The 25,798-nt window shown below is 38.0% G+C and overlaps 1 protein-coding gene across 7 annotated transcripts in view; it reads left to right on the forward strand.

Moving 5' to 3' along the window:
* LOC149203487 (bifunctional 3-dehydroquinate dehydratase/shikimate dehydrogenase, chloroplastic-like) overlaps positions 1 to 25,798 on the forward strand; it is a 233,068-nt gene that overhangs the window by 103,497 nt on the left and 103,773 nt on the right. For all 7 annotated transcript variants that reach the window (XM_089403456.1, XM_089403454.1, XM_089403455.1 and 4 more), the window contains one exon: positions 3,969 to 4,074. In XM_089403456.1, coding sequence (XP_089259582.1) covers positions 3,969 to 4,074 — 106 coding nt within the window. The remainder of the gene's footprint in view (positions 1 to 3,968; positions 4,075 to 25,798) is intronic.

Below are 25,798 nucleotides of genomic sequence, written 5' to 3' on the forward strand. Positions count from 1 at the left end.
GGAACAACTTGAGAACTTGGAAGATGGTTCCTTGTTCTTTTTGGATTTATCATTGAGGGGGGGAATGTTAGCCTCACTCTCTTATTAAATCAATTATAAATCCAAATATTCAATTAAATAAATTAAATCAAGAGAATTAGGAGTTAGTTCCTCAAACTAGGGAGTTCAGTTAGGAGGAGAGATTCTCTCCAACTAGTTCTCCTAAATTAGTGTGTAAGTTGAGAAAATGTCTCAACCAAGTGAGTCTAAGATAGACGCACTATCTTAAGACCACTTGCTCATGTATTTAAATGTATTATTAAATTATTTGAATAGAAAAGAGAGAATTACATGAGCGAGAGAGACCAAGTGATGGCTCTTTGCCTTTTCCGCCTTATCAGTTTTCTATGTGTCTGTTAATTTTATTATGAGTTTATTTTAATGTGTGTGAGTAGTTATTTTATGTGTGTGTTTAATATGGCTGAGTGGTTTCAACATACTTTCTTTCCAATAAAGTATATATCGTATCACTTGTCCTGTAACTGGGATACTGAAATTAGATTCATTCCTAACCCAGGCACATGCAGAACATTGGTGGCTCGGATGCTGGTTCTTGCTTCCGTTTGAAATGCTATGATGTCTCTCCCTACCAGAGTACACTTTGTTCTGTTTCCCATAGTAATCTAGAAGTCCATTTATTCTTCTTGATAGCTTGAGAAATATTCTCGTACTCCAGTCATAAGGGCTGAAGCCCCGCTATCAATGTACCAAACATCTGCTGACGCTAAACTTGCTAAGCATGCAAATTCTTCTTCTAATTTGGAAGATAATTCAGAGACATCTTGAGTTTCCATCTTTGTGTTATTTTTCTAACGATCTCTGATGCTATCCTGCCCCAGCAACTGCTGCAGGGAAATCTGCGTCTTCTCCTAAACACTGCTATGCGGTACTACCTTTATCACTGACAAACTTTAAATTCTGAAATCTTCCTCTTTCTCGACTCTCTCAGAGAGAGATTTTCTCATGAGAATTTTTCCCTCCTAGGCTGGACTGCACAATTCTTCTAGGATTCGATTTTCTCCCTATGCAGTAGTTTCGAACTCCCTCCTTCTCTTTAATGTTGGCTCTTCCGGTCTACACTCCTGCTTAACCTGACTTTGATTCCATGTGAAAATTTCTAAATAGAAACCAAACTGCAGTGACTAATATTATTTCTTCTACTTATTAACTCAGAAATAAGTTATTCACAGTGTTTCTACAACAAATATCGAAATAAATTCTACTGCAGCCTTCACAATTAAAACACCGTGGAAAGTGAATGCAAAGAAAAATACTAGCACAAGTATAACCACGATGATACAGTTATTTTTGGAAAATTGTCCCCGGAAACACCCAATTTGGGAAAACCGGTGCAGTAGATCAGGGTTTCTTTATTATTCTTCAGCAAAAATCTCATTTACAAGATACAACCAACAAAATAAAAGAGGATTCTCTGTGAGAAATTTTACAGACACTTCTCGATGAGTTTCTGATCTAGGAGAGGACCTACCGTCCCCTCTGCGTCTCACTGTGTCAGCCCCTGCGTAAGAACTGCTTAGTCCCAGCGTCACACTGCCTTTGCGCTGCCCCTCCTCTGCGTCATAGCCTCTGCGCTGTCCTCCCTCTGCTCTGCATCTTTTGCTCCCGACCTCCAGACTGATGCTGATACCCTCTCTCTCTCTCCTTCTCACCTGCAACTCTCCCCCTGATTCGATTTTCTCTTGCCGAACTTCAACCAGTGAGAAAATCGATCTTACTCGGGTAATTGAGTATTTGCCTCTGGTGTGTTTTCCAAATGCCCGTTGATGTCCTTATAATCTTCTAGTTGAGAACGAATGACCCATATTAGATTCTAATCAATGTCTCAGATCATTTGGACTCGATCTTCGTCTTCTTCTAGAAGTTACACCCACAGTTTAGATTAATACCCATTAATTATTTTAATTTCCTAAGTTCAGACTTAGGGTCCCATTAAAAGTAATTAATTATTTTAATAAAATTGTCTCCGGTTGGAATTTCCAAAAACGTTTCCAGGCATTGTGGAATACATATGTCTAAGCCTTCTTGCAAAATTTGAGACTTAGAGCACATCCGATGCTATCAGAAGTCAACAATAGATTTACCAATCAATTTGGAATTGGCATAATGATAGGAGAAAGCCAAGGAATTCTATTGGACATTTTATTTGCATTGATTCATTGGCCAAGAGTTTCGTCCTAGTGGGGGAATACTAGTAGAGCCCCTTTGTTGGGTGTGAATGATCAACATGAACATAATACTAGAGAAAGAAACCTTTGGCAAGGTATCAAATATCCAAACCCTCTAGGCATGTGACTCCTAGGATTCCTTAACCTAATTATGAATAACAAACTATGATGGAATTTGGTCAAAAAGATATCCAATTAGTGCACATCTATATAGGTTGTAGTACTTGTATGTAGTCTACTTTTGTGATGAGATATTCAAGCTTAGAATAAGAAATATGAAATTGAATACTAGAAATTGGGCTAGAGTTATACCTTGAAGTAAAACTTTGGAATAAATTTTTTCATGTTTGAACTTTGAAGGCAACATCGTTTTCTCCACTACTTGTAAAGTCCAATTGCAAGTTTGAGGTAGCTATAGGAGGCAATTAAAGTCAACTTAATTGAGTTAATTTTGCTTGTCTTGAGAAAAGTTTGAGAAAAGTTTAAAGGCACATGATTACTATAAAGGAAATTTTACTAAAATAAATGAACTTAATGGTGTTTAATTGAATCAACTATATGGCTTAAATATGGATTTAAGAAAACATTGATTTTGAACGATAGATAATTCAGCTAACATTGAATTCAAAGGATGATTGCATATCGATTTGCATTTTCACTCTCTTTCATTTCACTCTTGTCTAAATTTCAACTTAATCAGCCAATTAGCTTTATGCTATTCTTTACTTTCATTTGTATTGTGTAGAGAAATAGATGTTGCAAAAACAGGGGTGGATTTAGGCTGTGAGACTTAGGCCCATTTGAAACTCTGCCAACTTAGGACTTGATGACTCATTGACTAGGCTAAACTCAGTGCAAGACTCAACAATATTTGGCATATAGAAAAAAGTTCATACAGGAAATTTTGTGTAGAAAAAATAATAATGACATTTCCATCCATAAATTCTATAATACAACAGTTTATCCATCACTTCATCTCTTAAAATGACCAAATTAGAGTGAAATGAGGCTTGCTTTCGGGTTATATTCCTTTAGGGTTTCAGTATATGTGTTCTGGCTCTTTTCTTCTTCCAAAAATTGCAGTTCAGCATTTTCTTTAATTCCTTTCAATATGGGGTGCACGCTTGGTTATTGGGGTACATTTTGGTGAGTTCTAGGGCAAGTATACACTTACTCATTTTTCATGGACTCTACAAGAATTGAGAAAAATTGTGGGTCTTTGCCAAGTCTCATAAGTTATAACACTGTGGCAGATTATTTAGTTAGTGAAGAAAAATATGCAAACACATATCTGTAACATATATTTTTAAAGTGAAGATACTTCCTAAGAGAACAATCTATTTTTAAATTGAACTTTGTGACAATATAGATTTTTAATTGATTATTTATTTTGTTTATTGCAACAAGATGCCTTAAAGCTTTATTGACTCTTTATAGAAAGCTAGATGCATTACCTATATATATGTTTTAATTTAGTCTAGTAGATTATTTGACCATATACAATGACTAAAAGACATAATTTTCAACATATATTTCAACTTGAAAAGATATTTCCCAAGATAGAAAGGATTATTTCCTAACAACCTTTTTTTAATCTCAATCTCCTGGACTTTGTCATTAGAAGTGGTTACCTTGTGATATTATCAACTCTTTATTGCAAGGTAGAATTGGTCAAGTAATGTGCTATAAGATCTTTTCCTAGTGTCTTTTATTGTCTTTTCCTCTCACACTCTTGTATTTCAGGCCAAAATGGGAAGGTGGAGCATATGAAGGTGATGAAGGAAATCGACTAGATGTACTTCGCTTAGCTATGGAGCTAGGAGCCGATTATATTGATGTGGAACTTCAGGTTATTCTAGTTACAATTTTTTATCTAAAGATTCACACCTATTGCATGCTTGTACAATAATTGCACTTAATTTTGTGTTCTCAACAAAATAGTGTATGCTACTAGTAATCATACAGTGTGTTAAGGTTTTAGAGATTGAGTCCTTACGGCTCCTGATAAGTCGAAAAATTAACTGTTATATCAAAATGATCCACACCTACAGCATGCTTGAACAATATTTTCACTTAATTTTGTATTATCAATGGAATAGTGTACACTACTAGTAATCAGGAAATCAAATAATTAACTAGGACCAAGTGAGAGTTCTTTTAATGCTCAGTATTTCGAGTTTGCTATATTTGAACTTGGTTAACAATGGAGTTTTAATTAGATTTGTTCATTCGAGTAATGAGAGGCCAAGTATAACTAGTTCTAGAGGCCAAGTATAACTAGTTCTATGGGGATCTTTCTTATGTATACTATAATGACTTTGTGGTTATTTGGATTTATGTTATAACCTTTTTATTGGATTATACTATATTTATACTTAAATGTTTAGACATGCAAAAGTTTAAGTAGACACAATATTATTAGTTTGGAGACATCATATGTGATTTTAAAAGAGTTGTATGGTCATTGGTATGGTGTCACATTAAGTTTGTGACGTGTATTAGAGGACATGGCCATTATGCAGTTTCAAAGTTCAAGCTCCAAAGATGAAGAATATTATTAACAATCGGCATCAACTAAAGTTAGGCAGAAGGTGTAGAGAAACAACTCTATCATAGGGGTTGTTGTCAATCCAACAACTATAATAGGATTAACAACATGCTCACTTAATTGTTGAAGTCACCAACACTCAACTTGATTTTTTCCTTTTGTCTATGTCACTTTTATTACATTCTTGATCCATGTGACTTTTTTGTTACAATACTATTAGTAAATACATACAACAATAGCAGAAGACAACTACACCAACAAACTGGATAGAGATTTGAATGATGTCAGCTTCATTTTGAAAAAGAACACTTGTTTTAAACTTTTATATGAGTACATGAAATGAGTAGCTAAGACGATTTTATTCTGAAGCACTCTCCTAGTTAACTAAGACTCTTTGTATTCCATAAAGCTAAGACGTTTTTATTCTGCAGTACTATCTAGTTAACTAACTAGTTACCTAAGTACTTGTTATGACCATTAAATATGTAGTCTTTATGTGGATTGAGCAAGTTGTACAAATTGTATGCAGCTCAACTATGAGTAGCCCATCTGATTAGCGATAGAATAAGTTTTACCACCTCCCATTTTGCTGTCATCTGTGTGCACTACATACCTCTCTTTGATGCTCCCATGACAGAGAGATATATTTGACTGCAAATCCTGTCTCTAGAATGGTTGTTACCAGGTCATCAACCATCTAGGTGCCCACCGAGTTATTAGCCTGATTTGAGTCAATGCTGGCTGAAAATTCAGCCTACCGACCTGCCATCAATGCAGAATCTATTTTTTTTCTCTGCTAAATGCACTGTTGTTACACCTTGGTTGCATAACATATGAATGTGGAAAAAACCAAACCTTCTGAGCTTGCCATGACCTGTAAAGAGCCCATTATGTCCACTGTACCTCTATCTGAACTTGACTGCATTTTACATTCATTTCGGAATTACACCGGACAAATTGAACTCCCATGGCTAGCAATATTATGTCTTTCTTCCCTGTGGAAGCAATTTTGTCTTTACCCTATGGTCCCTCCCTAAATGCTTTCTTCCATTGATCATTTTTAGCAACATAATGATCAACAACAGCAAAAAAGCAAAATAGGCATGCTCCTGCTGGTCATCTTTTATCATAGGCATCCCACTTGGCTGTTTCTCGTTTGGTTGAGGAAGTTCCTTCAATCATACATCCTCCAAACTTCAAAGTGCCATAGTACTTCTTTGTTCTTTGGTTTTTAGTTCTCTCCTCCAATTCAGCATTGTCTACCCCCTGATTTGGTGTTATTTAGCTCTCTTGATCAGCATGTGCAGCTTGCACATCCACCCTTGGTGACTCCCTACTTCTTGCAATTTTTTATAATATATATATTGCATCATGGCTGAATTTTCACCTTTCAAACAGTGATTATCATCATATATCAGATCTGTTTAGGACTGAAAAATTCCTGAATTTTCATCTACAACTACATCTCCTAATTATTACTTTGTTAGTTGCAATATCGCCATAACCAACAAACATCAGTGTTCTACATTTTCATCTAACATTGATCTCTTCTCAGTTGGAAGTAACACATAGTATGGAACCAAATCTTTTCAAATGACAAAGCTATGGATTTCTCCTGAGTGTCCCTTATTGTCTTTTTAGGGCTTCTATTGAACAGTTACATTGTCGTGTGTACTGCATCTCAGATAATGGGACCTTTATACTCCTGAACACCTTTTCTACTGTTGCCTAAAATGCTTCTAAATTCAGAAAATGAATCAGATTTCTTCTTAATGAAATAAAGCCACATTTTCCTAGAGAAGTCATAAACTAAAACTAAGAAGTAACTTGCATCAAATATTATGGGTGTTCGCATAGGTCCTGTTACTGCAAAATCTAGCACATTAGTGCAAAACCTCACTAAGAAATTCAAATTAAGAGCAACAATAGGATTAGTCACCATTGTCACCTTAGTAACTACTCCCTTATCCTGTGGTTGGATGTAATCCCCACAAGGGAGGCTTCCCCATCAGATCTCAGGGATTAAATAACTGAAGTGTTCCCAGATTAAATACCCCCTAAGGGTTCTACGATAAAATCACCCAAGGACAAATGTTCAATAATTAGGGTTTTGGGTGAGATAAGATGTATTTCCAAGACAACGAATTCAAAGAACCCTATGGCTAAATCTAGAGGGCATAGTATGTCCCGGAGAGGCTCAAATAAGTTCCCAGACACATGCTATCTACAAATTACACTTTACTATTATAAACAAGGGTTTTAATCAACGCAACCACAACATGCAAATATTTATAACAACAATAATAAAATAGCTCAAAATTTAAAATAGACAAACGAAAATTATGGGCTATTCAACGAGTAAATTATGAAATAGATTACAACAATTTTCAATGGTTGAAAACACATAAAACAACAATAAAATCCCCTTAGATGTCACCCCTAATTAATGGTTGTAAAATGCACGACGTATAATATTTTTTATTTTCCTATTTAGTTATGCAAAGCCTAACCCTAGGACTATAAGGTCGAAGGTAAATAATGCTGAAAAATGCAGATTTTACTGTAACCTAACCCTAATTTACCCTAGGAAACATAAAAGAAAAATTAAGGGTTGTAGTTTTCTGTTATTTTATGAGATTGACACAAGAGTTGATTAGTGCCTTACTCATCAAGGACTAATTAAGTCTAAGGCTAAAATCTATGGAAGAGGACTAATGGAAGTGAGTTAAGGGAGAAAGGGAAAGTTACACTTAGGTTTCTCAATTCCTCAAACCCATGTCTTTCAATTTTATTGGAGACAATGGGAGGAAGCTATACTTAGGTTCCTCAATACAAACTTGATGACAATCTTGTCAACGAGATGTTAGAGCTATAAAAGATTCAACAATAGTTTAGTGGAAATTTCATTAAAATCCTAATTCTACAAGTACAAGATGGGAGAAGATACTTATAATAAATTAGCACAACATTACCATAGAATTTCCATTCATCATCCAAGAGAAAGAACCATCCAATCACAATATCCTCCCCAAAACAGTTTGCTCATTTAATGTTCCATAGCAACCAAGAGAAAAGAGACAAGCTAGCGCACACTACTCTCCAAGGCTAAATTGACTTACTGCTGCTTATATGAAGGAAACCAAGTCGATTTAGTCAAAAATAGATCAAAAGCCCTACAACTAATATAAAATATGATTACAAGTTGGATACGTCACAAATTGACCTCCGAAGATAGCTAACTCAATGATAAAACATAAAAAGTTAAAAAAAAACCTCTTTTAACCCACATGTATGAGCTAAAAGGAGTTGTCTATAATGCGACTTTTTGAGATTCTGGTGACGGAATCCGGCGGAAGAAATTGAGATGAAATCATGATTTGTTGCAGTTAAAATGGTTTTTTAACTACATATTCGGATTCAGCACCCTGAAAAACCCCTGGGACGGTTTCATTGTGCAGAAATTAGCTATCAAACTTGGATTCCAATAAATTACTGCTGGATTTTCACCGGAAAAAATCGCCTGAAAGGCTTTCAAAAAGTCGCGTTAAAGACTACTCCGAGCTAAAATGCCTCCAAGGGTGGCATCATCCTCTAAACAGTGTGTCTCTCATTAAAATTTGCAATGGATGACTCAAGGGGGTGTTGCTCACTCCAAAAGTCACATCTTCTCATCAAATGATATGCACTCATCAAGCAAGGCTCCTTCACCAAGACGTCATCATCAAAATAAGCCCACATCATCTATCTATGCCACATGCAGGGGATGTCATGGAGCTAGGGCATGATGCCATCATCTAGAGCACTATGCCATCCCCTCCATAGGGGTCTCAGATCATCATCATCAACAACATCATCATTATCAAATAATCTTAGAAACAATGCAATGTCCATCAAGAAGGTACAATGCGAGCTTGGGAGTGTCTTGTCATCTTTGGGGTACATCAACTCTCTAAGCAACACCCTTGCTCAGATGTGCAATATTTTAGGTCCTGGAGGGAGAAGAGAGTGTCATCAACAATGTTGAATGCATCCCAAGGTCAACGCTCCTCAAAAGGAAGTCAACATCGTTGTTCTAGTGCTTAGCGGACTCATCAAATGGGGTTGGATGTCAGCAAGAATCTAACACATACTCACAGAATCAAGTGAGATCAACATAATAGGTGGTGCAAGAACCACAAGAGTATCAAAGTGGACCATATTTAATGTAAAAGGCATCGAAGTACTTTACACAAGCATCAATTTCAAATTTCCTTCTAGCTTATGATTTGTAAATAGGTTACCATGCTTAGGTATGGGAGGGTTATCATAAGTCCTTATTAGGTGCTTTAACTCTAAGGGGAGAATAGTTCGTAGGTTGACCCATCATTCAATAGGTGCAAGTGATCAATGACATGGTATGGAGTTTACTTCATGGAGGATGCCACTACCTTGTACCGGGTATAAAATTTCAAAGTCCTTGAGCATTATGATGTGAAGAGAGAGCAATCGTGAGACCTGAGTTACCCCTTTCCTCATCCTATTTTACGACCCTTCTTGTGCACCATTTTCTTCATTGATTTTCTTTTTTCTTTTGCAGATACGACTTGGGTTACAAGCTTTCATTGATTCATCATTGACCCCTTAAAGATGAAGCATTTCATTGCTCATCAAGATTGGGATAATTAAAGTTCCTTTTATTTAGATAACTCATTCATTAGGTAGGAATTGGGTGAGGGAAAATGGTGGGGGGATGGGTGGGTAGAGATTAGGTTAGGCTTTTGTCCATGCACTTTAATTTATCCCCATCGATCTCTTGTAGTTTAACATGATGGTTCATGCTCTTTCATTTCTTTTTGTTGCATCATCAGGTCTCTACTCAAGGATGAGGAAAATAGGGAACCAATACTGGTGACATATAACAATCAATGCGGAGATGGGATGTGGATATAAGGGAGGGATGGAGGGTGTTAAGTATGGATTATCATGACAAGCAACATCAACTGTAGCCTCTTATTTGTGCCCATCCTAGATAGTGTAAGAAATGCCTTAAGGAAGGTCACATTGGACTAGGGGTAGGTGATGACCACCTAGGCGAAGCATGCGAACAAGAATACAAACAAAAGCAGTGTATCATCCAATTCAACTTGTGATGTATACTAGAATGCCCTTAAACATTAAATGAAAGCATGTGAATACAAATTTGGTTAAGGCACCTCATATTTGATGACCCACCTTCATTGGATGAGTAGGATATATGTAAAGAAAGCATTGACTAGAGCATGGATGAGAGGCATTTGAGGCCTAGCTATATGAGGATCACGATAAGGCCGTTGGCTAGCAAGCTTCAAGCTAAACAATAGGATAAATTTTTTCTCCTAGGGGTTATGCACAAGGGTGGGTAATAGTTCCATCAATGTCACATTACACTAAATCCAACACTACTTAGCCCTCCAAGCTTTTTCATCTTTGAAAGCTACTTTGTGTTGCTTTTCTTCTACACATACCTCACAAAGATCTCCTTTCCCTTTTTGTACATATGATAATCCAAGAACCATTTTTCATTTTTGTTAATGAGGAACTATACTGAACATTGACTTGCCCATACCTTTGGTGCCACAATGAACTGTTGCTGCTGTTGATACTTACATTGCTTGTTACCAAAGCATGCAAGTTTGAGATATCACCCTCCCCAGATTTGTAAACGCCATGTTCCTTTACTCTTGATACAAGAATTTTCCTTGTCTTCTTTTCTATCATAAAATGGTTATCCCCTCCTTAGATGATTGCTTACAATTTTGAAAATTTTCTTTGTGACTAGAATGCTTCCATTGCAAGCAATAGCTATTTGACGTGAGATGTACAATGTGGTAGAAGTGTTTCATGTGTGCATCCCAGTGCCTAAGAGGCCCTAAAAAAGGTTATCAATTTTTCCAAAGTTGCCCAAGACTTGCATTGGGTCCTATCCACAATCACAAGTACTAGTGCAAAAACAAGCAGGAGTATACGTAGATTTGTTGTTGGAGAGGCTTTAATCATAATGGGTGTGTCACCTTGCTTTCATTGGTTTGACAAGCCACCATTGACACTGGTTATTGCACTTACATAAAAAATATTACTTTTCAAGCTTGGAATATGAAGAACATTCTCAAGCATGAATGTCATTCTTCTTGATTCAATCTACATTGCTTCATCCTTCCGCATTATTTTCTTTGTCATCACCCAAAGTCACCGAATCTAACCTAGACCTATCCTCAAGATATTGAACAATCCAATCAAATCTACTAGTCATGTGTTTTGAATCTCCAAATCTAAATACCAAGCATTTTATTTAGCTTTGCTTGAGACATCACAAAGGCTTGCGAATCCCAAAGGTGGAGGCTTGAGGCAGTTGCATTCCATTTCCAAGCAGTCTGTCCTCTGATTTTGCATATGTAAGAGGCTCATCACATTTGCGCTATGAGTTTGTTGGCTTGTTCTAGCTTTGTTGACTTGGCAGTAATGGCTGACAAGGCTCTGCTATTTAAAGTATTTCTCTTCCTGCCTACGCAGGACCTAGTGGATTTCGTTGACATTTGCCTTATCCATCTCTACGCTATTTGAAGAACATGGTCCACAATAGAGAAAAATAGGGGAGCAATTAGTTGTAGATTGAAACCATATAATATGCATACTAAAACTAGAGTTCCTTTTTCCCTAGAATTATAGACTTGTATCTATGGGTTGAACAAATTCATGCAGTGCACTTAATACCATGAAAGGGAGCCAGAAGAACAAAGGGGACCTGTTAACCACTCAAGTTACACTTGAAGATTTGTCAAGACTCCATGATCAAAGTATAATTGAAGCATTCCATCATCATCAGATCATGTCAAAATTCTAGAATTCATCTTCCTCCTTCATTAGTAAGTTGTTCAAATTCTGCAGCCCTACGGGGATATTTTAAAAATGATTCTAGAATGATGAAAAAGAGTCATGTAAAAAGCCTAGGTAGCTTAGGACTTTGCTAACAAGTGAGTTCACTCTAGGGAGTTTTTTTTCCTTAGCTCATTATTTGTGTTTTTCAACACTTATAATTGGTTAAGTTTTTTTCCCAGATATACCCCAAAGCTATAGTGCGGCTTGATGGTCGAGTCTTAAGTGAATCCTAGTGTCTAGAGTTAATGTATATTACAATTCTAGATCATCTCTAAAGTTTCACAAAATTTGGTTGAGTTTTAAGTGTCAAATTTTATTTGTCGAAATTTCCCGCTTTACGGGAATTTTCTATGTAAATTTGATATATGATGTAATAAGTGTTGTCTATTGACATTGTAGGGGGTATGAGTACTCAAAATTAGACCTTTACACCTCAACTTTCTATTTAGACACACTTTGAGAGTGGAAAATGATTATTTACCCCTCAAAATCGATTTTTTTTTATAAATTTTGGCAAAAAAGTGGCAAATAATTAGTTGGAAAATAAAAGTGGGAAGAAAATAAAATTCTCTCCATGTGGAAAGTGATAAAAAATGAAGTGGAATTTCCTAAGAAATAAAGTAAAAAATGAAGTGGACTTTCCTAAGAAATAAAGTCAAGTCAAAAAGTGATGGAATCTTCATAAATCAAGCAAGAAAATTACCAAGAAAAAATTTGATGGTCCAAGGAAGAAGCTAATGTCCTAAGAAATCGAATTTTTGAGGAGATGGTCCAAAGTTGGTTGATTTGAATGAGAGGATTTTGAGGAAAAAGATGGAGAATATTTTTTGAGTGGTCCAAACCACTCCAACATGGATTTTTCACTCCACCCAACCACTCCAAGGCAAGCGACTATCCCTCATGGAGATCTGCGTAGGCTTATCAAGGGCTACGAATTTTTTGGAGAAATCTAGTCATTTCTTCCTTGGGATCAAGACGTCCTAGCTTGGGATCACTTGGAGAGGAATTTTTTCTATTTAAGAGAGCCATCTCTCTCTCATTTGGAACATGTAAAAATCAAGCTACTTGGCGAAGCGAAGCTTTGCAGGATTATTGTATTGGATTTTTTCTAATCTAATAAAGAAAGACTTTGGGGGCACATGCTTTATGGTGTTATTCTTTTTCTTCTATGGTAATATTGTTCAGATCTTTTTGTGCTTAATTTTCTACACCATCTGATCTATAATTTGTGAGTTTCATATGCCACTTTTGGTTTAATTTATACAAGGTATCTTGTGTAATTTTCTGGAATGGAGGACCACTCTAAATCTAGAAGCGCTAGAGGGTTTTTGGTTGAACCCCTAGTCTTCTTTTTCATTTTGTAGTCCAATCCCTTGTGGATCTAACAATATCTTTTGAAGTGTGTAGAGATCTATAATTTTCTGAATCAGATCTTGAGCGTTGGGTAAGTTTTTGGTTGAATGAACCAACTCTCAAGGGATAGAAGTGGAAGAACCCACATTGATTTCTCTCAAGGGCTTATCAAATGATTTTTTTTAAGGGAGTTTCCTTGCCATAACTTGCAAATATTATCAATTCTAAGATCTACTTTTTATATGTGCGCTTTAACTCAATAATCTAGCTTTCTAAGAGCTTATTATTTGCTTGCCCAAGAGCAAAAATGTCCTCATACTCTTTGGGTTAGCACTTGTATTTTTTATGTATATATTCTAACCATTTTGTATATATATTTCTCTTGTATATAAATCACATATTCCTCTTGTATATATTTGGATCTTCTTTTCTATGCTTGCGCAAATCTGAAGGAAGATTAAGGGTTTGGCTTGGAGATTTTTCCTAATTTTTTTGTGGGTGGATGCTTGAAGATCAAGGAGACAAACATTTTGGAAGCTAAAACCTACCCTAGTTTGTGGATCAAGCCACCACCTTCATCTCTCTCTCTCTCTCTCTCTCTCGCGCGCGCGCGCAGATCTACCTTGTGGAGGCTAGATGACTAGGGGTTTTTAAAAAGCGTATTGAAGGGGATCTCGATTTGGAGGCTTGGGAATCCATAAATATATAATTTTTGAAGGTCGTCCATACCCTTGTTCGTGGATCTAAGAAGAGGGTTTCTCTCCCTCTTGTGCGCAAATCTTTCCTCTAGAAACCCTTGACGTCAAGGCTTGAGCGAGGATCTTTTTGGAGGAAACAAATCGTTTCATTTAAGGAAATCTACATTGTAAATTTACAAATAATCATTGTAAATACTTCTCCTTTGCATTCTTGATATCTTAAGGAAGGGTATTGGCTCTTGAAGCTTTATTTTTGTAAACCCTCCTCAAGATCCCAAACCCTTACTTCTCTATAAGAGGGTTTTACTTGTAATAATAATAAAAGAAATTTTTTCTTGGAGGGGGCTTGGGTCTTTTCCCCGTGGCGTCCCGTTCGTCATTAGGTAGGAGGATCCTTTGGATGATTGCTTATTGTTTTGCATTTAGCTAGTTTTCTTGCTTACTTTGCATCATTAACTTAGTTTATTTTCTTGCTCATTGCATAATCTAATTACTAGATGTTTATTTTCTTGCTCATTGCATAATCTAATTACTAGATCTAATATTTAATTTTCATTCCTAAAATAATTCACTTTTGTTTCATTGAGTAGCTTCACTAACTACTTGATCTAATTGGCATTGTTCATTGAAGTAGTTTTATTAGCCTCTTGATCTAATTCGCTTTTGCTTCATTGAGTAATTCACATTTCCTTCATTGGCCATTGACATATTCTAAATTCACTTTATTATGTGCTTATTTGATCATTAAAGTGGAATGGTATTTCTCTATTGATATTCTTAAGATATTTTACTTTTGAAGCATTTCACTTTAATTGTCATCTCATTTGAAACAATTGTATCTAAATTACATTCTTAGGGTCTCAAAAATTTTACCTCCAAGCATAAGCTTGTTGATAGAAATTTAGGAAACTTCCTCAACTGTCATTCAATTTCCCTAGATTTGAGTTTGGATGAATGGTTAAAACACACGACCTCGCAATTCTCTTGTGTGGCTAGGTCCCTTGTAGGAACGAAGTATGTAGGTTGTCCTGAAGTCCTAGGTGGGTATCATTAATAAAGCCATTGCTTCCTCATCCAAGCCTTCTTGCAACTACCTACTAGTCCTTACCAATTTGAAGGAATTGAGGGGAAGTCACACTTTAGAATAGGCATGTAATAAAATTTACCAAGACAACTCTTTATCACACACTCACATATAACCTTGTTCATTTTGCACATAATTGGTTATTGTACAATTTAGATTTGTGAGCATCTCATTCACTTGCAAGCATTTCATTTAATATTCTTGTACTTGTCTATTTCATTTTTATGCTCATGTTAATTGTGTTGATTTGGGGTAGCATCAGATGTGCCCTAAGCCTCAAATTTTGTAGGGAGGCTTGGGCAGATGTATTCCAAAGAACCCAGAAAGCGTTTTGGGAAATTCCACCCAGAAGTGATTTTATTAAAATAATTAATATTTTTAATGGAGTTCCTAAGCCTAAACTTAGGAAAATTAAAATACTAATGGGTATTAATTTAATCAGGGGTGAAACTTCTAGAAAAAGCCATGGATCAAGCCAAAACGATATGAGCCTTTGATTATGTTTTAATCTAGGTCGTTGGTTGTTCAACAGGAAGATATAAGAAGGAGCTTGAGGGTCATTTGGAAAACACAGAGAGATTGAGAAAATCGATTTTCCGAAGTGAGAAGTTCTCAGAGGAAAATCGATTGAGGAGATCTTGTAGGAGAGGGGCAGTGAGAATCCGGGAGAAGGAATTTCCGGAGAGTATGAGGCAGAGAGAGGACAAAAAGACGTCCAAAGGAAGGCTGACGCTGGCCTACGTAGTGCTGACACAAAGGCAATGCAGTCATTGAGGGGAAGTTGAGTTCCTGCTGAGGGAAGTTGAAGTTCAGTTGCTGGAAGCCAGGGTGTGAGTCTGGGAGGCAGAAAGTCGATTTCTCAACGAGCAGAGGATCTAGAGGAGAGGCAGCGTAAATCCCAAGAGGGGTGACACAAAAGCTACCCATGGTGACGTAGTTCTATGCAGAGGCCACGTAGAGGGTGACGCAGAGCCTCCAGAGTAGCAGGATCAGTCACTGATTCTCCAGTGATAGGGTGAGATCATTTCACCAACGTTTTGTTCAGTATTCTCTTTGTATTGGATTGCTAGTTGAGCATCCTAGAAGTGTACTTAAAATTTCTCCCGCATAGTAATAAAACGCTCAGCGCTGCTGCACCAGTTTTCCCGCATTGGGTTTTTCTGGGGACCATTTGTCCAAAAATAACCGTGTCCTATGTGTTTCTATATTCCGTGCTCAGTTTCTATGTTTTAGAATCATATTAAATTGGTGTAGGCTGCTTCAGTAATTTACTTCGATATTTCATGAAGAAATCTGAAACAAGTGTGTAATGTTATTTACCATCTAGGAGAAGTAGATTCAGCTGCTTGCAGTAGGATTCCTGAGATTGTTAGATCTAGGAATTTTCACAAATCGTCCTTTAAATTTATATCATATTTGAGCATCTGTCTTTAAGTTCTATTCTATTGCAAGATCGATTTTCATCTTGGTGCTGATATCTCAAATTTGTATATAATCTGTTGTAGTTTTGATTCACTAACACTTGTCTTGGAACTTTCCTTTTCTTACAACTTGTTGTAACTTGAAAACTATATCCCATTCCAAGTATTGTAATTTCTTCTTGAGCACATATTTCTTGCAAGTAGTTTATTGAAGGCACTGATCTACTCACAATCTTTCCTTGCAGGATATCTTGTTGAATATAATTGATTTATCTATTTTGTTGATTTTATATGCTCATAATTATTTAAACTTGCTAAATCAATTCCATTTCAAGTTATATTTCAAGTTTGCCTAATTAATTCGTTAATTATCTCCTAGACCATGTTATCATTAACAAGTTTTCCTTTAAGAATCATTCTTAGGGACCCCCCCACTTAGCTTAGCTAGGAGAGAGCTTAAATAGAGAGAGTTGGGAATAGGTGACAACCCCTTCTCTGAGCATTGCCACAAAGCACACACCTTGTGGGGTTGAGGATTTTCCCACTTGTCTTGGGTGTGCAAATCTGTGGACAACACCTTAGTAAATGATTTCCCAAAATCTACTGAATGGGTCTTACCCTGACCAAGAACCATGAGCTTAGAGGAAGGAGATCATGAACCAACCAATGATCACTTCTATCCACTGTAATGACACATCACTAAGCTTGGACCTTTGCAAGTTCTAGACAAACATAGACACAGGAGAAGGTGTCCACAATCCCAAATAACCTGAGTGTAGATTAACCTAATAGCCATGTGTGGAGCTACTTGAAGTGAGCAGAGGGGTTGGGAAACCCATGTCTTATCCTTATTTATGTGACACCGCTAGTTGTTCCCTTGGGTGATGAGCCCCTTGCGCCTTGAGCTATGAAAAAAATTAAAACCATATCTAAGGGATATGAAATATGCTAATGACCCCATTCTTATTAGGGTTCTGGGTTCTATGCTGGCCCGACTTTGGACCAATAATTAACATCTGTGTTGAACTCACTTTTGACATGTAAGAAGGAGATGCTTGCAAATTGAGTTGAGAGGCGATTGATTCTTCGGATTAGAGAACGAAATTGATTGCCAACTATAAAGGCTTTGCCATTTAATGCTTTGATTAACAACAATGTGTCTCCAATAACAAGCATGGATTGAATGTTTTTACTCTTGGCTAAGCTAAGTCCAAGCCCGAGCGAGTAAGCCTTGACATTAGGTTTGATGTCCTTCCAATACCCCATGCAAATTGGACTAGTATGATTCCTTAGGGATCTAGTATGATCCCACCCCCACCTGTTGCCTAGATAAATGTAACAATTTTGAACCTATTTAGTTTGGTTCAAGAAGGGAATTTCGTTGTACTTGTGATTTTGGATAACAAAGAGAGAATTATTTGTGTCATTGCATTTCTTTTTTGTAGTGTGTTAATTTAGGGATTCATCCAAGTATTTTATAGCAAGGGCCCTGTTACCACACAATCTAGCAGGGCCCTAAGGAATGGAAACCTTATAGGAAAAGGAGCTAGACCTAGCAATAACAATGGGACAATGACCCATTGTCACCTCAGTCAAAGTCCCTTGCTCTTTACAGACTTTCACCGATGGGAGGAGCCCGGTAGAAAGGGAATCACTTAGGATAAGTAGTTCTATGATTATGTATGATGTGATTCCACAAAGCCCATTCAAGGAGAGACATAACAATGGCTCAATGCTTTAAAGAAGCTAAAACTCTCTCAAAGAAAGGCCTTGAGACAAGGAGTTCAAGACTTAGGGTTTCAGGATATGCAATGATAATAGGTATTTCCTAAGATCAAGACTCCAAGTGATGGGATAGAACCTCTCAAAAAAGCTCTTTGTGATGTTTTAAGTTTTAACACTTCCAAAAGGATCTTCACTTCCTTTGAGAGGCTCAGGAAAGACTTGCGCTAGACCTAGGGTTTTATGAATAATCGTGGGAAGAAATACTTCCAAGGTGCTCACTAGGTCAAGGAAAGGGAGGAAAAAGGGTTTCTTATGACTTATTCCAACAAATACTATGCTCATACAACCCTCAAAGAAGGTCCCAAGGTGAGAGAGAAAGACCTAGGTTGTCCCTCTTGGGGCAACACCTAAGGCAAGTGATTTTACGGGATGAAACTCAGGCGGATTCCCACCAAACTTGGAGCATAGGTAGCCTAGACCTTGAGTTTGATGTTTGGATCCTCAGATTCCCAAAAAATCACCTCCCTAAAATTTCGTCGCAATCCCTAGATTTCTGCCCTACCTTTAGGGGACCAAAATTTAGGGGAAAATTTGGAGAAAGAGGAGTTTGATCACCGAAATCCTTAGACTAGTGCCTAGTCCTTTGGGCTGTGGAGTCATAGATGATTCTAAATTGGTCAAAATCGTCCTTAAGGAGGCTAAAGATTGATGCCTCGAGCTATCAACCTTCAACATTTACCCACCCAAGATTTATGGAGTTTCATGGAAGAAAGACAAAATCTCATCCACTAAGAACATTCATCATTTGTCATGCACTGAGTAACACATGCAATTGCCAACCAAATAGCTTTCCAAAATGATATTCAACAAATTAGGGCACAAGAGCATTAACTAGTTGCATCAATTCCATACATTAGACATTATTCCAAGCAAATAACAAGACGCACTTAAAGATGACAATATGATATATCCATCCACAAATCATGAAGTTGCTCCAAAGAGGATCGAAAATTTCAGCTCCAAATCTCAAAATGCATGAAAGAGTCTCCAATAGCATCCAAAGGAAAAGTGTGAGTTCTTTTACAAGAGAAGAATCCAAGTGACGATAATGAGTTCTCACAAATGAGACTCACTTCCATTTATATGAGTCTCTCTAAATTGAATTAGCCTAATGAGCCCCCAAAATTATAAAATAATGTGCTAAATCAAGTCTTGGTCACAAACCGACCAAGTAGCTATCACAAGTTATGAATTAGCCATCCGTATGCAAGCCGAGTTGATGATGTCATGATGTATGGCCATTGGAGGGCCATGTTGAGTCCTCTAAGTGCCATGATGAGAGAGAGGGCTCCAATAAAGATGAATTAGGGGTTGGCCCCTAATTTTCCATGCAAGCGATCATGTGGGGCCCCAAAGTGGGTTTGGGGCACAATTACTAGTCTCATGGGACTTTAGATGAAAGAAAAACCTGTACAATGCTCCAAATGAGGGCTTTGATGATGGTGCATACCCTCCCATGTCTCAAGGGTGAGACAAACCTCCTTTTGGCCTTGGATCAACTGCCGTGATCATGCTAAGCTGACCGTAGCACATTGGTCCAAGTGCATCATGTCACGAATAATTTGGGGCAATGAACAAACTGCTGAAGGTGCTGAGGGTGGCCATGGCATGAAATGATGCTCTAAATGATTATGGAGTCCCATGGCTCTCAATGCATCCCCTAGGGGTGTCAATATGATCCTCTGGTGGGCTTAGTCCCCAGTTAAGTTGCCCATCCCATGATGAAACTAACTGCTAATGACATATAAGATCCAATGCACTTCTTGACCATCAAGTACAATAATTCATTTGTGCATCTATGTGAACCAATCTTGTTAATCAAGGGCACATTGAAACTTCATAATGGTCTTCCCTTCCAGATTTTTGGGCTTTAAGCTTGTAATAGTGTTACCTCCCTAGGTAGGAGTGGTTAATAAACGACCCTATTAGGTGTTCCCAGCCCCTAAGGGGAGAGACAGACACAAGGTACATTCTTCAATTGATAAGGGTCATGTGAATAATGATGAGATGGATAGGGACATAGGGGTCTCAAAGGCAAATGCCATGGGTTCAAAGAAGTTAATGATGAGGGATGTCAACATATTTAAGTGTATAGATGTAGGAGGGAGCAATCGTGGCTACATGCGTTACTCTGACCTTTGTTTTCCACCCTTCTTCATTTGCCTTTTACCTTTTCTTGATTTTTCTTTGTATTATTGCTCGAGGCTCCAAGAGTTGAGAGCATGCTGTATATGATACAAGCAATTATTACCCCCTTAAGGTGGGGTAGTTCATCGCCCACTAGGGGTTGGGACATGTATGGGCTTCTAAACGATATGGGGGGCACTCCTGAGGCCCTAGGAACCAGGGTGATGGCCATAATGATAAGGGATAAAGCTCATGTTTGGATTTTGCCCACGCGCTATTTTAATTTCCTGACCATCTTTTGCATTTTATAATATTCTCTTCTTTTGTTTCTTGCTTGTGACCATGATATGCTTTTAGCGCTTTTTCGCTGAATTAACCTTCGGGGCAACATTTCCAGGCCTGACCCAAACGTGTGGATAAGGGGAGGGGTTGTACGAGTGCCTTATGGACCCAATGGTCATGTGGACCTAGAAAGGGAAGATGATGAAATAGGGCTTATAATGTGTGGAGGGGAGTGAAAAATGTGAAATGGGAAATTGGGAATGTGCTAAAAAAATCGGGGTTTCCCAAGTAGTGCTCTTCCTTTAGCCATAGGCCAATAGGGGAGATCCCACGAGACTTGGATTGAGGATTAACTTACCCTTCCTTCTTTCAAGTCACCCAATATTCCATGCCCAAAGTTTCCAAGGAAAAACAAGCATAAGCACCAGATTGCACAATGAAAAACATACCTTTAGTATTAGATTGCCCACCTTCAAACATATGCTCTCGACAGATGGGCGAGGGGACATATGACTGGCTCAGGGAGTAGAGATCAAATGGCACAATACATCAGCTATACTGGTGGTTGTTAGGGGATGTTGGCTGCCGACTAAAGATAAATCTAGGAGAAAAATTATCCTATGGGTTCACCCACTTTTGGTGGGTAATATCTGGCTCCAACTGGGACATGAGCTGACTGTGGAGTGCATGAACCATGTACTCAAATGGGAGGTCATGAGAACACCAGTGATCCTCTAGGAACGCAGAACTGTATCCTGCACATCATGAACAATGTTGGAAGCATGTGTCTTGGGCGTAGTTTTATTGCCAATGTTTTCATCAAATAATAAACCATACAAAAAAGAAATCTATGATGCAAATTTAATCTATATGCACCTATTTTAGTATAAGAACATGATATGTTGATATTAGCTATGCAAAATCAATATGCAATTCATCCTACTCTAACATGCATGCTACACTATGCAAATGCTAAGTATAATCATATAGCCAATGTAACCAGCATATTGTTAGATCAAGATAATATTTACTATCCCTATGATCAATTATGATATACATTTGAAAGCAAACATGACAATCATGGCACTCAATGCAACGTCACAAGGGTGGGAGGTGGGAAAATAAAGCAACCACGAATCATGTAAAGGAACAACAGACAAAGGAGGGGAACATGAGTCAGGCCTACACCATCAAGTCTTTCCTTTAATCAAGAACGTGGAGAAATCAATGATCAAACCCCATAACTTTTTCTCAAAGGTTTTCTTATTCACATAGTTCCCTTTTATATCCTCACGCTCTGGCTAAGAAGGATAGGAGGGAAAATAAGGCAGGCAAGGGGAATTACACCAATCAGGTTTCCTATTACAAGAATCAAGTTGAAAAGGGGAGACCACCATGTGTTCACCATTTTTAATACTAAGGTCCAAGGATTGCTCAAAAGTGATCAATGTTTCTTAATGACATGGAATACAAGGCAAATCAAGATCCTTATCAGGTTCATCATCAGCATCATAAATGGGGTCTTTGTCAAAGCGGTAGCTAATAATCTCCCATTTCCCTTCTACAACATGCAAGTAGTCTTCAATGTCAATTCTCAAAGGAGCCATGGGATCACCTTGCTCTTCAAGGGGCTCAAAAGGTGTATCATTAAGAATGATATCTTACCTTCTTCAATATGCAAGAAATCACTAATGTCCAAGGGGTTAATGGGGTCGTCTTTCTTAAGGTCTTTGATATGTACAATGTCAGAGATAACGTCCTTGAAAAAGATGGGGCTATCTTCAATTTTACTTTCTAAGGAACCTTCTTCATCAAACTCCTTATCTTGCTTCCATTCAAGATCTCCCTTAATGTCTTCATCGATGATCTCATCTTGATGATCTAGAAAGGGATTCTTCCTCATGATCCTCCTTATGTTCAATGAAGGCTTCCTTTTGAAAATCAATATCTAATGTTGGGCAAGCCTGGTCCTTAGTTCAATAATGCTCTAGAAAGTTATCAAAGAATGCTTCAATTGATGAAATACTCCTAGGCTTGCAATTATACAACCATGAGTCATGACCTTTAAGGGACATTATGAACAACATTATGAGCACATCATGATGAACCTCATAAGCTTTTGTGGTATATGTAGCAACTCTCGTCACATGATCAATAGCAAAAGATGGATCACCATCAAACTTGGGCACCCTGAGTATTGTTCATAAGGTGACACGGTTTGGGTACCCAGGAATGCTAGCGATGTCCAAGGCGGGGATTTTATCAAAGTAAGACATCCTATTAGGTTACACATATCAATCATGTAGGAGTCGCTAGGGTGAATTCAAAGATGCCTTGAGAGATGCCTGCTTCACCCTTACAAGCATTGAATTTAAGGTTCAATAAAGAACAACGGCTTTGTTCTTCCAATGGAGTCGCTATAAGAGGATCTATATTGTCGATAAAAGAATTAGCTCTTCAAATATTACACCAAGGAGGAAGACCTACTTCTTCCCCGACAACAACGCCAAAAATGTTACCACACAATCTAGCAGGGCCCTAAGGAAGGGAAACCCTATAGGACAAAGAGCTAGGCCTAGCAATAACAAAGGGACAATGACCCATTGTCACCTCAGTCAAAGTCCCATACTCTTTACGGTCTTTCATCGATGGGATGAGTCCCAGTAGGAAGGGAATCACTTAGGATAAGTAGTTCTATGATTATGTATGATGTGATTCCACAAAGCCCATTCAAGGAGAGACACAACAATGGTTCAATGCTTTAAAGAAGCTAAAATGCTCTCCAAGAAAGGCCTTGAGATAAGGAGTTCAAGACTTAGGGTTTTGGGATATACAATGACAATAGGTATTTCATAAGATCAAGACTCCAAGTGATGGGATAGAACCTCTCAAACAAGCTCTTTGTGATGTTTTAACACTTCCAAAGGGATCTTCGCTTCCTTTGAGAGGCCTAGGAAAGACTTGCGCTAGACCTAGGGTTTTATGTATAATTGTGGGAAGAAATACTTCCAAGGTGCTCACTAGGTCAAGGCAAGGGAGGAGAAAGGGTTTCTTATGATTTATTCCAAAAAATACTATGCTCATGCAACCCTCAAAGAAGGTCCCAAGGTGAGAGAGAAAGGCCTAGGATTTCCCTCCTGGGGCAACACCTAGGGCAAGAGATTTTATGGATGAAACTTGGGTGGATGCCCACCGAAATTGGAGCATAGGTAGCCTAGATCTTGAGCGTGATGTTTGGACCCTTGAATTCCTGAAAAATCACCTTGCTAAAATTTTGCTGCACGCCCTAGATTTCTGCCCTACCTTTAGGGGACTGGAATTTACGAGGAGAAAATATTGAGAAAGAGGAGTTTGATCACCAAAATCCTTGGACCAGTGCCTAGTCCTTTGGGCTATGGAGTCTTAGATGATTCTAAATTGGCCAAAATCGTCCATAAGGAGGCTAAAGGTTGATTCCCTAGCTATCAACCTTCAACTTTTATCCACGCAAGATTTACGGTGTTTCATGGAAGAAAGACAAAATCTTATCCACTAGGAACATTCATCATTTGTCATGTAATGAGTAACATATACAATTGCCAACCAAATAGCTTTCCAAAATGATATTCAACAAATTACGACGCAAGAGCATTAACTAGTTGCAACAATTCCATACATTAGATGTTATTCCAAGCAAATATTCAAGAAGAAGTACTTACAAGATGACAATATGATATATCCATCCACAAATCACGAAGTAGCTCCAAAAAAGATCGAAAATTTCAGCTCCAAATGTCAAAATGCATAAAAGAATCTCCAATAGCATACAAAGAAAAAGTGCGAGTTCTTTTACAAGAGAAAAATCCAAGTGATGATGATAAGTTCTCACAAATGAGACTCACTTCTATTTATATGAGTCTCTCTAAATTGAATTAGCCTAATGAGCCCCCGAAATTATAAAATAATGTGCTAAAACAAGTCTTAGTCACAAGCCGACCAAGTAGCTATCACAAGTTATGAATTAGCCATCCATATGCAAGCTGAGTTGATGACGTCATGATGATGTAGGGCCATTGGAGGGCCACGTTGAGTCCTCTAAGTGCCATGATGAGAGAGAGGGCTCCAATAAAGATGAATTAGGTGATGGCCCTTAATTTTCTATGCGAGTCATCATGTGGGGCCCCAGAATGGTTTTGGGGAACAACTGCTGGTCTCATGGGTCTTCGGATGAAAGAAAAACCTGTACAATGCTCCAAATGAGGGCTTTGATGATGGTGCCTGCCCTCCCATGTCTTAAGGGTGAGACAAACCTCCTTTTGGGCTTGGATCAACTACCATGATCATGCTAAGCCGGTTGAGGCATGCTGGTCCAAGTGCATCATCTTGCGAGTAATGTGGGGCAATGAACGAATTGCTGAAGGTGCTGCCATGGCATGAAATGATGCTTTGAATGATGATGGAGTCCCATGGCTCTCAACGCATCCGCTAGGGGTGGCAATATGATCCTCTGGTGGGCTTGGGCCCCAGTCAAGTTGCCTAGCCCATGATGAAACCACTTGCTAATGACATATATGATCTAATTCACTTCCTCAACATCATGTACAATAATTCATTTGTGCATCTAAGTGAACCAATCTTGTTAATCAAGAGCACATTGGAACTTCATAATGGTCTTCCCTTCCAAATTTTGGGGCTTTAAGCATGTAATAGTGTTAGCTCCCTAGGTAGGAGTGGTTAATAAACAACCCTATTAGGTGTTCCCAACCCCTAATGGGAGAGACAGGTCCAAGTTACATCCTTCAATTGATAGGGGTCATGTGAATAATGATGAGATGGATAGGGACATAGGGGTCTCAAAGCCAAATGCCATGAGTTCAAGGATGGTAATGATGAAGGATGTCCACATATTTAGGTGTATAGATGTAGGAGGAAGAAATCGTGGCTACATGAGTTACCCCGGCCTTTGTTTTTCCACACTTCTTCATTTTCCTTTTTCCTTTTCTTGATTTTTCTTTGTATTACTGCTCGGTGCTCCAGGAGATGAGAGCATGCTATGTATGATATAAATAGTTATTACCCCCTTAAGGTGGGGCAGTTCATCACCCACCAGTGGTTGGAACTTTCATGGGTTCTTTAATGATGTCGGGAAAAATCATCAACCCCACAAGGTGTGTTCTTTGTGGCAACGCTCAGAGAAGGGGCTGTCAGTGATTCCCAACTCTCTCCGTCTAGGCTCTCTCTCCTAGCTAAGCCAAAGGGGGTAGACCCTAAGGAAGATTCTAAAGGAGATCTTGCTAAAGATAACAAGTTCTAGGAGATTATGAGGTTAATGTGAAATAAGATGAGTTATACCAGCAGTGAATAAATCAGATCAGAGAGAGAGAGAGAGAGAGAGAATGAAA

The sequence above is a fragment of the Pinus tabuliformis genome, chromosome 2_1 (assembly GCF_031772625.1).
Source record: "Pinus tabuliformis cultivar Carrire ecotype Pingquan chromosome 2_1, CPIR1, whole genome shotgun sequence".
Lineage (NCBI taxonomy): Eukaryota > Viridiplantae > Streptophyta > Pinopsida > Pinales > Pinaceae > Pinus > Pinus tabuliformis.